At 43.6% G+C, this 14,309-nt stretch overlaps 1 protein-coding gene across 2 annotated transcripts in view; it reads right to left on the minus strand.

Moving 5' to 3' along the window:
* LOC126267144 (uncharacterized) overlaps nt 1–14,309 on the minus strand; it is a 296,096-nt gene that overhangs the window by 102,404 nt on the left and 179,383 nt on the right. For both annotated transcript variants that reach the window (XM_049972072.1, XM_049972073.1), the window contains exon 3: nt 5,573–5,688. In XM_049972072.1, the coding sequence (XP_049828029.1) occupies nt 5,573–5,688 (116 nt within the window). The remainder of the gene's footprint in view (nt 1–5,572; nt 5,689–14,309) is intronic.

Raw genomic sequence — 14,309 nt, forward strand, 5'->3', positions numbered from 1 at the left:
GCATTTTTTTCTCTGGACGCAACAACACCTGAAGAGAAGGAAGTATTTAAATAATTTTTAGATAGTTAGGTATCTTCGTGTAGTCTTTGCACAGCATATTCTGTGTTAATCATTTGTGAGAATGTAAGGGTTGAACTAAAATCGTCCACGGACTCCAGCCTTTCTTCTCGAATGTCCTTGAAGAGAGATATCTGTACCAAGCTCAACACGTGAGTCGGTCAGTTTGTGGCATTTATGTCACATTGCGGACTATGATGTACTAGATCGTATCCGACCTACACGTGCCAAGCAGTTAACTGTATGCTGGAGAGTAATCACGTAGATGTAACTGCGTACACTGGTGTCTATAGGAAAGATAGGTTACCCACTCCACAAGTAACAGGTGGGTACGCCATATGGACCGAGAGTGCACGAAAGCGATGCGAATAGGTTGAGTTGTCCTTGAGGGACAATAAATGGCGGGGGAAAACTGTATCAAGTTTGGAAGCAAAGTGCGTAGCTTCTAGTACTAATATTAAGTGTTCGAATGATTAAATATCTATATGACAATACAGATGAATTTACCCAGTCTTATTCCAATATATCTACAAGTTCAGTTCTTAAACACTGACCTGCAGAGGTTAACAAAAGATTAATGTAATGTTACGAATGACTGATGGACTTAACCGACTAATGTTGTTTATAGAAGTCCGGCCTGTCCGATTGTTGTTAGGCGAGAAGTAGAGACTGCATAAATAAAGCCCATTCCAAGCTAATGGCGTAATTGTAAGGAATAAGCATAAGCGGAGTAAGGACATCCATAAGAATGTATAGATATACCAACAAATGCCATTAAAAAAAAGTTGGATGGCAGTAAATTTTGTGATCAGTTGCAACATTTAACAAAATTCATGAAGGAAGGAAAGGAGACGATTTTTACATTAAAAAGATTTTGTCCGCTGAAACGCGAACAGCTTATTTTAACCAACATCGTGATGAAGAATTTTATTCGAAATTAACAGAATGGTTACTTTGCATCCCAGGACAGAAATCTAACATCGAAAGACTAATAATCTCTTTCATGAACAATCAATGGAGCCTCGTGCCTGAGATACCAGTCCTCCCTCAGGTGTGTGTGTGTGTGTGTGTGTGTGTGTGTGTGTGTGTGTGTGTGTGTGTGTGTGTGTGTGTTGTTCTTAGCATAAGTTAGTTTAAGTAGTGTGTGAGTCTATGGAGCGATGACCACAGCAGTTTAATCCATAAGGAACTGGACGCACAACCAATGGACAAAGAAACACAATAATTCGCGAACTGACAAAGTTATTGAGATGATGACGGTCTGTAATGTAAAATTATCCTGATAAAAGTCAAGGACATGACTTACGAGGAAAGTAACGTTCTTGATGTAGTGTGCTCAAATGAGAAATATTACTGCTTAACTATAGGTTATCGTTGTTATAGAATGGAAGTGACCAAAGCTATTGAATACAGTTTCGTATTCCGTTCCAGAATAATAGATAATTGTTTATTTGGTTTAATGAAGAACTTTTACTTTATTTTGACGACAAATTATCTTAGGAAGAAGACTGAAGACAAGGGTGACTGAGCAATTGTTTGCCATCATAACTGCAACATATGTGCACTACGAGTGATTATTTCGTTTAATTAAAAGTAGGTTAAAATTTTCTAAGGAAATATTTGTACTCACTCTAGTTCTACCATCCATATTGTGATCACGTATAGATCACGAATATTAAACGTCACTCAATTTGCAGAGGTATTGTTCTTATACAGCGACGATGTGAAATGAAACAAAAAAAGGAGAGAGAGAGAGAGAGAGAGAGAGAGAGAGAGAGAGAGAGAGAGAGAGAGAGAGAGAGAGAGAGAGAGAGAGGGGGGGGGGGGGAGAAGGAGAGCTCACCGCTTTGTGTATACGATAGCGCTCAGAGGAGATATTATTGTAGCATTTATTGTAGAAGTATCCACGAAAGCCACTATAAAATCGTCTGTCTTTAAGTCGTATGTCAGCAGCTGGGGCCTACGGGAAAGAAATTCAATGGAGTATCGATACGGCTTTAGAAAAGGCGATGTAAGCAAGCCTCCATCTGATTATCAATAGAAGAATCAAAGGCAGTTTATTATAATTTACCTTTGCGGTTCATTCAAAGCAGCCCTCCACATTGAACTTCCCGCAAGCAAGTTTGCAAGGTTATTGTGTGTGACGTACTACTGTATCACGGTAGGTATTTCTCATTGTAAGAGGTGAAGCGCTACAAACTAGGTGTGCGGAATCAGAACATGGCACGCGAAATGTAACAAACATGACCTCTCTCCAGTCATCGTCACGTTTTAACTTGTCGCACTTGACATTCAGTATGTGTGTATTGTTTTCTCTAGAGAGCAAAGTACACGGTATGTATCACGGGTTACCGGTGCGTTACGTTCTGGTGGGAAATAAACTGCCTTGCACCGAATGAAAAATCGTAAGTGACTACATTCGAGGCCGTGACTAAAAAGAAAACGCTTACTATAGTTTCAGAAACTTTCCACTTACGTTGAACATACACTCCTGGAAATGGAAAAAAAAACACATTGACACCGGTGTGTCAGACCCACCATACTTGCTCCGGACACTGCGAGAGGGCTGTACAAGCAATGATCACACGCAGAGTTAAATTACTTGAGAGATGGCGATTATGATCGGCTGGAACTGTCGTTACTCAAGAGCAAGCAATGAACTTCTCCAGCTGTCATCTACATCAGAGGCAGCCACAACGAATAGTGCCAAACATTCAATTTTTCTAACAGGTTTGATTCCACAGGGCATTAGTCGTACCCAGCGACTGTATTCATTTCAAGTAGTAAAAGGTACAGCAGTCAATTGTAAATGATGTTTATTCCATATCAAGACTTCGGTCACTGTGTGGCCATCTTCAGTCTTAAAAACACCTAACGAACCAATTAGAGTAAGGTAACATTCATGCCTTATTAAATGCGTAGTTTCATACGCCTTACATGTAAGTAACTTATAAAATATATACTAGTAAATGTAAGTTAAAAAATAAAAACCACTTATACACGCACGTAGTCCAGACTGGACTATTCCACGTCAGATATTGAGTTCACACTGAGGCCGCTGTTTACACTTACAACACAGCTGGCCTCAGTATACATCATACCATTCTACAGCATCCTCCCTGCATATACACACATCAAAAAAAGTTTTGCATCACCCCGGCACCCCGGTTGCCAGAACTCCTGAAGATAGACGTTGACTGTGGATACTGTATCACAGACATAGTCCCTTTGACTGTTCAGAGATGTCACTAAACTCACCCAAATATGTAAACAACCATGCATGAGAAGCGCCTATTAGACGGAGGGGTTCTGACAGCCGATCAGTTCCAGGTATTCCACCAAGGAGGTGGTACACGGCTCCTGTTGTCTGTAGTTCAACCATGCCTAGACGGTAAATACCGCGGTTCGATCGCGTCCGCGATGTTAGTTTGTGCCACTTACTTCTTTGGCACTTCAATGTATATTAGATACAGCGACAAAAAGTTGTATTAACTTTTTTTTCACAATGTGTGTTTTCTCATTTTATTTATTATTTTATACTTTTCCAAAACTTATGTACACAAAACAAATAAGGCAGTTCTATTTAAAACCAGTGACTAACGTTTTACAATTATACATGGTGGTTATCGTGTGAAATAGCCAAAGGGCCCCAGTTACTTGTCACTGCATCATGCATGTAACGTGGGCGCTGTAGATTGGTAAGACGTACACTGAAGCCAGCTTTGTTGGGAGTGTAAACAGTGACTTCATTGTGAGTCCAACCACCGACATGAATAGTTTAGTTGGGACTCTGTGCACATACAAGAGGTTATAACGTGTGAACTTAGTTTTACTGACACGTATTTTATGATTGTCTCATATTTGAAGCTTATGCGACTGTAATTTCTATGAGACATGCATTTTACCTTACTGTCACTGGTTATTTACATTTTTAAGCACCGCATATAGCCACACAGTGACCAAAATTTAGACATGCAATAAACATCATTTGCGACTGATTGCTGTATCATTTACTACTTGAATTCAGTTTGTCATTCAGGTGTGTGCATTATAGAGCAACAGCCATTACGAATATATTTCCTAGAGCCTGAAGTTCTCATTTCAGTCATATTTACACTGACACGCTACTTTGCGCGTAACTATTAATTCCTTGAAGAGTGTTTGTTTAGTGACTGTCCACTAGAGTGCAGCACCCGCGCGCTCCCGACGAAGGCGCATAATGCAGTCAGCGATGCAGTCAGTGACAAGCTGTACTCTAGAGATGGGCAAACTGAAACACGTAACTCTTTCGAAACAAATGAAACAGTACAATGTAATGTTTCGATACGCTGTTTCGAAACAGTAAAACAGTTTGTATTTTGTAATTTAATAAACCTACACATTTTATCATCTTGAATGTCTACTTTATAAGTATGTCCATATAAACACAAATGAGGAGCGAGAGCGCTAATCATATCGCAGGAAGTATGAAACTATCACTTAGTCGTCTTGGCAGTTTCATATTTCATTCAGCAAATGCGCTCCTTTCGTGTCGTGTGACTTTCATACTTTTCAATTGGCTGAGGACAGCCATAGCTGAAGACAGAAAAACCACGACGAACGGAACTGGAGGTGGGAGCAAACTGCAGAAACAACGGATATGCTACTGGGATTCCCACATACCCATCCTGCAAATTTCCATTCACACAAAGGGAATCATTGTGGATAATAAGCACAGTGACTATAGACTCACAAATAACGCCAATATAACAAAAAAATTGTCTTTCAAGGTGTTTCGAACCGTTACTATAAATTCATCATGCTTCCCAGCCCTTCCCGTTCACCATTACACCATCAGTAATACGTCAAACAGATTGCTTGCAATTGTACCTACATCAAATTTACGTATATGTCTAATAACTGTCATTCTATGCCTTTTTTTATTCAAAATGTTGTAGGCTTACTTGCGTTTCTTAATATGATTACTGTACATGAATAGAGAAGCGTATGTTATAAAAAAAAGTGTAATTTAACTGAACGATTTTCACATACTTTTTATTTTGAATGTGAATAGTATGCGTTGTTTTATTGTTTGGTTAGTGTTTATAAAGCAGATGTTACTCCATTTCGTAATAGGACAGTCAGCTACAAACGAAGCTTTATTTTCGGATATCTTAAGCTTCATGCTATTGCTTTTCAAAAAGATTTCGACACTCTTGAAATTTTTTTATGAAGTGCTATGTTGTGTTTCATTACCTATGCCGAGCCCGAATCTCGTCCGACACAGAGCGGAATGAAACATCACTGTTTCGATACAATTAGTCCGTTCCAAGCACAGGTGGACTGAAACAGCCTTATTTTGAAACAACGATACAGTGCCTGTGTCTGGCTCGAGATCGAATCTGGTCCGGTTATCCGAGACAGGAGTGGAATGAAACACCACTGTTTCGAAACAGTGAACCACAGCCGTCCCGAAACACTGAAACAGTTCCACGTATCGAAACATAGAAACAGTGGCCAAGTGTACTGTACTCACTTCCAGAGCAGGGCGGTGGCTGTGAGGACAGCGACGAGCAACAGCGAACAGCAGATGGCGACTACCGTCGTGGCCGGCAGCGGCTGCAGCCCTCTGGACCCGTCCTCCAGGTGCACCTGCGGACGGACGACATGGCGTGTCACAACGTCCCTGGTTACAGAGTACAATCACACACTCCACTTCTGCTTCTGACATCCTACTCCTCATCAGTGAACTGGGGTTGCACCCGATCTGAGTTTAGCCATTAAATCGGTTCAAAGACTGTAGTAATGCTAACAGTTTGATTCGTTACCAAACGGACAATCCAGTTGCAAGATCCCCTCGCTTCTAAACTGGTACTGTTATTACTCAGCTTAGCCGCGAGTCCATAGAGGCTGGTATATGTAACGTACAGTATAACTGGTCAGTATTTCCACCCAGAATTTGCGAGTGTAAGTCGGACCTTTCTTGATCCGCCATGGTGGGTCGTGTCGTCGGATTTCCTCCTACCTGTGCGCGGTGCATCTCTAGTAAATGTCGTCCCATGCAGATTCTCCATTGGCGCATTGGATGTCTCTGTCGGTGGCAGCTAATTATCTGAAATTGCTGTCGATCAACTTTGGGGTATCTATTTACTAGAAATTAACATCCATAATGCCGTAATATCACTTTTCTTTCTATTAGATCAATAATGAAACACTCATGTCACAAACTACTCGTAACCGAGAGCATGGCTACCATCCAATTACAGCTCTTAACGCCGACTGCCCACTTTGGTGCGCAGTCCGTATTTCTTACTGGTTTCGTCAAAGTCCGTGGATTTTCGATCAAGTTCGTACTTACTAAGATATGCATTTGTTAATGAACGGGTGTGAATTTTAACGAGGCAAAATGTTGCAAACATCCTCAGGCTCCTCCTAGTACTCATGTTATCATAAATGACTAAATATTAAATATAAATAAACAAAATCGGTGACTTTGGCGCCAAGATGGCGGTACTTCCCGTCATGTATATTTCCCAGGCTGACTCTTGCTGCTACGGTCCAGCGCCGAGCCCCACCCCACTACGCGCGACATATGGTCGCTTCGTCACCTAGCCAGCCAGCGTGGGAAGTGCTTTCCTACTCATGGCCGGCTACGGACTACAGCACTTCCTAACTATCGTGAATCCATCAATAAAGAGACAGTAATTTATTAAAACTGGTAAAAATGTCTTCCTGATGTAAGAGGCACCTAACACCGTTCTAATGGGGCAATACTGGATATTTACACTGATGAGCCAAAACATTATGACCTCTGCGCACAGCGAGGTTGAATGTCTCTTGGTGGTATTGCGGGTACGTGACGCAGTAAGGAAAGACTGTAGGGGGAAGAGAAACGAATGGGCAGTCATCATAGCGAAGATACGGGCCACAAATGAGGAAATCCACTGATATAAGAAGTTTGGACAGAGTGCACATTGTTGTGGAGTCGCGGTTGGAAACTAGAGTCTCTGAAACGACGAAACTGGTCGCCTGTTGGCCTACTACTGTCGTGAGTACCTACGGAAAGTAGATGCTGAGATAACGAGTAGGCCGTATGTTATTGGACGTAGTCGTCTCATCGCAAAACGTAGAGGTCGGAGGGTCCATCACTGTGTAACCCAGGATAGGCAGCGATCTGTGGCAGGTCTGACGACAGAGCAAAGTGCTGGTGCAGGCACAAGTGTTACGGAGCACACAGATCATAGGCCGTTGTTGAACATGGAGCTCCACTACCCTACGTGTTCGTGTGCTGACCCAACGACATCGTCAGCTACTATGGCAGTGGGCACAGCACCACTGAGCTTTCACTGTAGATCAATAGAAACGTGTCGCCTGTCGAATGAACCCCATTTCTTGTTAGGTGCCGTCATCCAGGCGAATGGCTGCAAGAAACCTGCATCGCGCCACAGAAGCAGTTCGCTGAGGGCAGAATTACGCCATACGAGTTTCCATGGCATCTGTGGTGGTAATCGAAGGCATCATGACAGCAGTGAATTACATGAACAATTGCGGACCGCCTACATCGTTTCACGCTTAATTTCTCCCCCTACACTGATGACAGCTTCCAGCAGGAAAACTCTCCTTATCGCCAGGTTAGAATCGTGCTACAGTGCTTTGTGGTTTGGGGAGGGGGGCATTGTATTGAGCTCACATTAATGTTTTGGTGTCCGCCCCCGGTAGCTGAATGGTCAGCGTGACGGATTGTCAGTCCTCTGGCGTCGGGTTCGATTCCCCGCTGGGTCGGGGAGTTTCCTTCGCCCAGGGACTGGGTGTTGCGCTGTCAACATCATCATCATCATCATCATCCTATCATCCTCATTGACTGCAGGTCGCCAAAGAGGCGTCAAATTGAAAGACCGGCACCCGGCGAAAGGTCTGCCTAAAGGGGGGCCCTAGCCATACCGTGAAATAAATAAACGTTTTAATCAGAAAATGGGCCTGATACGCAGCTATTGGAACACATATCGGTCTCAACCTATGTGCCCGTAAGATACCACCCCGTAATTTATGGAAATTGTTTTGACCTGTGTGCAAATAAGTGGTGCCACATGCTTCTGGAATGCTGTCAAGGACTTAGTATCCAAGTCAAGGGAATCTCTCTTGTAGTGTGTTTGAAAAAAGGGCAACAAGCCATTAAACCTGTAATCACAGCGTCTTGTTTCATCGGTGTATAGCTACAGTGTTCAAGATAGTCAGTGACGTTATGGAGAGACATAACACAGCAATAGTAAGGTGTTCATCTGAGGACACCTGGTCCTGCGTCCTGGGAAGATTTTGTACGATGATCGCTGTTTGGAACAGGATTGAGAGAGAGGCTGTTTAAACTCTGCCCAGAAGGCAGTCCTTTAACAGAAATAACCACGAAATAGAAACTTTTTTTTCCAGTGTTAAGAGTAGGCGAAGGAAGGTGTTTGCGGAGACCGTTTAAGATGAGGATATTGCGGAAGCTGACTACATCGCCCCGCCCGGGTTGATTCCCAATCCTCTCCAGACCCATGGAGTAAATTGTAACCGGCCTGTTGACTGCGATGTAGAGATGGGCCTTAACGATATTCGACAGGTATAACCCTATGTACCAGCAACAAGTATCAAGTTTTCAATTCTCAACAAGTAGCACGAAACGTATTTTGCACTATTAAAAACATCTAAAACAAAGAGAGACGTTTCAAGAAGGAAATTGGCTAACGACTGGATGTCAATTACGTAGCTAAAAATCTCCGACCCTTCTCCCACCTTAAGCTGTCCTATCACGGGACATATAAACGCACTTGGAGGAAGAGCTGATGACGTTACAGCGGAGCGTAAAATAAAGAATCCGTCATGTTAGATCTGTTCCTCGTGGGAAAGAAAGTAATCAATAAGATGCGACATCGTATCACGTCACGAGGAGAAGAGGAGCAGCCATATTGCATTGCTTTAAAAATCGTAATTGTTGGTTTTGTTTCTCGTAGAGAGCGTGATATGAATATAAGCTGTTTCATAGCATCAGCAGACTGAGGGTCTCTCGAAATCGAGACGTTTTAGCTACAATTCCTTGTAATAATATGATAGGAAACTGCGTGTCGGTAGGTGCTTGTGTGCTGCCTAAGTATACCGTTTCAGTGCTACGTCACAATGATTAACCAAAAGAATCTTTCTGGTATAATTTGAATGGCAAATATCAAATAATGACATCTGTAGTTACAGTCTGTACACAGTCTATGCTACACAAAGAAGCTTGTTTGGTATGTCGAATCTATGGCACAAATGGCAGCGTTGAAAGTTTTTTTGTATAATTGAGATGGTGGTAGAGGGTTGGTGACCACCTCCTTCCAAATATTTTTTTTCTCACTTTCGTTTTCTAATGATTCTGGGTCTTTCTTTTTCATTTAATAGAAGTATTATCTCGAAAGTCAATGATATCTGGTATAAATAACGCATTTGTTGCAATTCTTCTTCCAACGGCTAGCAAGTGGAATGTTTCACCACTGGAAAGAAATAAAACGTGACTGCCAGCCTATATCTGAGAGTTAACACAAGTTACAAACTGGAAGCTTTAGCTGTTACGAAACTTTCGGTAATATATATGGGTTAATGGACTGGCACATATTTCTATCTTGCCAGTAAATATTTTTCTCGTGATGGTAAGCTGCTTCGAAAAATTCGTTTCCTCCATTCGAATACAATTACGAAACGAGTCTCGATCTGGAAATCTGTGTGATGAAGTACGTAATTTCAGAGAATAAGCAGTCAGCGCAACGTCGAGAATCTGGATATTGCGCTTGCGCAAACTGACATTAGGTGCTACACCTGAACTATTCAATTTAAAACACGACATCGCGCAATCTCAATCGGGTGCTGCTGATGGCGTCTCTGTCGCCTTAAAGGCGTTCTTGACTAACGTCAACTCACCACATCCAATTTCCAGAGTAACTGACGATCACGACACTCACAGTGTGAATTTAAAGTGTGGTATGAATAGCTACAATGTCATTGCGTAGGTACAAGTTCTTAGGTTGGCACTACGAGAGCGGAGGATCCACACCGACGACAGCGCCCTCTAGCCGGCGCTGTGCAGCTCTACGAGCGCCACTCCAGATTCAGCCCAATTGATCACGAGAAGAAAAGCAACCAACATTGTTTCATTTTCATAGTGAGCTAGCCACTACAGATGTTGCCTGTGTAACTTCTGTTAGCTTTGATAGATCCTGCTTCGCACCGACGTGCTCATCATAGCCCAAGTTATGTACCCGTATTTTATTACTTGTCTTACCTAGAATAAACATCTTTTATGTTACTTGCAGTACCGACGTATTTCTACCTCACCTGCTCCTCCTAGCTTCCTACATTCGACCTACCCTCCGAGTTACAGGAGCAGACCCTCGCGCCGCCTTCCAGGAGGGATATAAAATAAAGCAAATCTGATGTGCTTCCTCATAGTGGTGCTACTAGCGCACTCTTATGCGACGGGTGCGAAATTTGAGTGTACGTCTTCTTTCAGATGTATATGTTTGTGTCTCACAACTTCTCCTAGGCTTTACGATTTTTTTCCGTCTGTGTACCACAGACTGAAACTCCACAGAATGACGGGTGTTGGCTATAAACTAAAATTCCAGAATGACGACCCTTCAGGACGCAGTTTCTTCTTTGATTTGAAATGGACACATGAGATGAATGACAACGGTCGCTTCGTCGACGTTCCAAACCAGTTAGTTTTTCGTAACAGCGCCCGAGCTGTTGCCACTCGCAGTAAATCATCATCAGCACAGGAACGAGTTTACCAGCATTTTCCACGGTCGGCGCTAGTTCGGGACGTACCAGGGCTTTGCGAGCTTCCTTAACGGCGGGTCGATTGGCGCCAGAGGAGCGGATCGTAAAAAGCAGCGTCGTGGCCCTAGCTGCGAGGAAGCGGCTAGGTTGCTGCGGACGAGGCAATGGCCGGCGGGTGAGCTGGCTTGGCGGTGGGTCGCCAAAGGAGTGCACCACCCCGCAAACACACACACGTTTTTATGGCGAGGCCCTCCGTAATAACGGCCGAAATAAACGCCCCGGGCCCGTCACAACACATTTCGTTGCAGCGCTAGAGCATTTCGCTGCAGCTTTATATGCAATAATTTCGCTGCAGCTGAATTCGCAATAATTCGCTGTTTTTCTTGTCTGATGAAAGATCCTCTTACAAGAGCTTCCGAAAGGCGTTCTCTATTACGAAACGCGATGTTTAATTTTTTTTATCGTATTTGGTTTGAGAAATAATAGACCCAAGATTCCAAATATCATTACAATTTATGGTCTTCACCGGTAAACAGCCGGATTTCATCGCCCTGACAAGAAGTTATTTCGACGGTCCAGCTGGCAGCCATCTTCGGGTGAGACTGCATGTGCACAATCACGCCGGAACTCATTTCCGGCGTGATAGTGCATTTGCAGACTCATCTGAAAGTAGCGGCCAGTTGGACCGTCGAAATATCGCGTCGTTAGGGCGATGAAAGCAGGCAGCGTACTCGCGAATAGAATCAACATTTATTACGCCGGAAAAATTTACATTATCACATGATTACAGTTATTTCTCGTTTCAACTCAGAGCATAGCTGCGCATGTGTCTTATGTTGCATGTAGAAGAACAAACAATTGTCAAAAGCTTAGAAATAGTATCGGCAGTAAGTACATACAATTGATTTTCGCACAGTCACTACCTTTAGTAGCAGTACATATTCCAGTCCAGAAAGGTCTAGGCGCTTCAGTCTGGAACCGCGTGACCGCTACGGTCGCAGGTTCAAATCCTGCCTCGGGCATAGATGAGTGTGATGGCCTTAGGTTGGTTAGGTGTAAGTAGTTCTGAGTTCTAGGGGACTGACGACCATAGATGTTAAGTCCCGTAGTGCTCAGAGCCATTTTGACCCAGAAAGGTTTAAGTAGACAATATCTCAAGTACTGTACGAGATGAATCCAAGCTAATTACTCCACCCACCCTCCCTAAAAAGATAGCCGCCTTGTTGTGCCCTAAGAGTTTAGCCACTACTATTCCAAAACACCATCAGTGTGCAGAAGTGTTACGATCTCTGACGCCCGTGTACCAGTCGTTCTAAAATAAAAATTACGGATGCCTATCCACAGTGCTACTGTACTCCAAGTTATAGTTACCCAACAATAGTTATCGTCATGAAGTCATTACGGAAAGTTTATTTACTGAGAGATAAGCGCACAGATGGGGTTTGGTCTTACAGGCTCTGATGTGGAGCCACCCCAACATCTATATATAAATATATACATATAATACTGAATTTAAACGATTTTGAATCATTTCGAACATTTTGCACGTGGATTTAAATAATAAAAATCACATTTTTTAGATTTTTTTTTTTTTCAAACGGCGAGTTACTATTCTGCAGGCTACGCCATGTAATTCCGATTACCTTCACGTAGAAGAGGTTTTTGCGGACCTGGTGTAGGCTTAACCAGCCTAGGCGAATCTGCCCACGCTCCACTACTTATAAATCGACAGAGGCTGAGCACCTCTCTCTAATCCCTGTATGTATCTATTATGCTTTGATGAGTCACTAATGCCGGCCGCGGTTGTCTCGCGGTTCTAGGCGCGCAGTCCGGAACCGTGGGACTGCTACGGTCGCAGGTTCGAATCCTGCTTCGGGCATGGATGTGTGTGATGTCCTTAGGTTAGTTAGGTTTAAGTAGTTCTAAGTTCTAGGGGACTAATGACCACAGCAGTTGAGTCCCATAGTGCTCAGAGCCATTTTTTGAGTCACTAATCTACGTTTACTACACAGGGTGAACATTAATAAAACCGACGTACAGTACAGGGACTGGAAATAGAAGTAAAAAGGTCCAATAAACATGTGTACGGAAATGAACGGCATGGGTGCAACGACAACAAATCGTCACGGAACAGAGTACAGAGCTGCAGCGCATCCATTTCGTAAAAGATGTTGAAAGTGGCCCCCATGGGATGCAATGCACGTGTTCAGTGGTCGCATTTTAGACTGGCCCACTTTTTCCCACGTTCCAGGTTCTCCCCAAATAGTGTCGAGGCGTCATGAACACGACCGACCTATGTGACCGAGCGGTTCTAGGCGCTTCAGTCTGGAACCACGAGACCACAACGATCGCAGGCTCGAATCCTGCCTCGCGCATGGATTTCTGAGATATACTTAGTTAGGTTTAAGTAGTTCTAAGTTCTAGGGAACTCGTAACCTCAGTTGTTAAGTCCCATAGTGCTCAGGGCCAACCGTCATGAACAAGCTGTTGAACTCGTACAGCATACAGAGCGCTTTTGAGATACCCCAGAGGTGCAAATCCAAGAGGTTTAAATCCGATGGTCTAGCAAGCCATGCTACAGGGCCTCCGCGTTCTCTCCAAAGTTAGCGAAAGATGATGTTCATGTGTCGGCAAAATGTAATGCGGTAGATCTAATAGTTTTCTTTGGCTTACCTTAATAATTAAGATGGATCCCAGACTAACACTTTTGAACAGGGTGCCGTCGGTATCTATCCGCATGGTAAGGGCAAGTGCACAACCAGTAATGAGGATATCGGTGATGGCAGGGTAAATCTTAGTTTTCCATCCCTTTGCACGCTACTAGTGAAGGTGAAAGGGCGTTTTGTGCAAGCAGGTGGGAAACAGACACTTTTTAGCGCATCCTAGGAATGACGTGCATGATGTGAAGGTGTATTAATTAGGAGTGCTTCATTTTACATAGGAAAACTATTTAAATTTCACTAGTAAACTTCCGCCCATTCTGACATTTAGGCCAGACTGTGGGCTGTGACTTGTACAAGCTGTTGTAGTGATGCAACCGGTAGAAAACATAGGTTACCCATTCCGCAAGTGGTAAGGTCATGCCACACGGATCGTGAGTTTAGCAAAGCGATGCGAGTGGGCTGAGCCTGCGGTCACAGTGGCACCGATATCGGTGGATTCCGTCGACGTCATTGGAATGACGATACAGGGCCTCTGACTCGGAGTTGTCTTTAAAGTAACCGATTTGTGACAGTTGTGTCACTGTGGCGGCGACTGCTGTTTACATTACCGTTGCGTATGCAGTACGATGCTCCAGAGCCGTACTCCTCAACACGATGGTCACCCCGTAACGCAACGTGGTCATACGGTGCCCTGTCGTGACCGTATATTCTCGTGACCACCGCTGTAAGCACTCACGTATCGTGACCACGCTCGTGTCAAGTCTTTCTGCAGTATTGCAGAAGGAACATCAGGCTTCTCGTAGCGTTATGACAAGACCGTTC

This window comes from Schistocerca gregaria, chromosome 4 (assembly GCF_023897955.1).
Source record: "Schistocerca gregaria isolate iqSchGreg1 chromosome 4, iqSchGreg1.2, whole genome shotgun sequence".
Classification (NCBI taxonomy): Eukaryota; Metazoa; Arthropoda; class Insecta; order Orthoptera; family Acrididae; genus Schistocerca; species Schistocerca gregaria.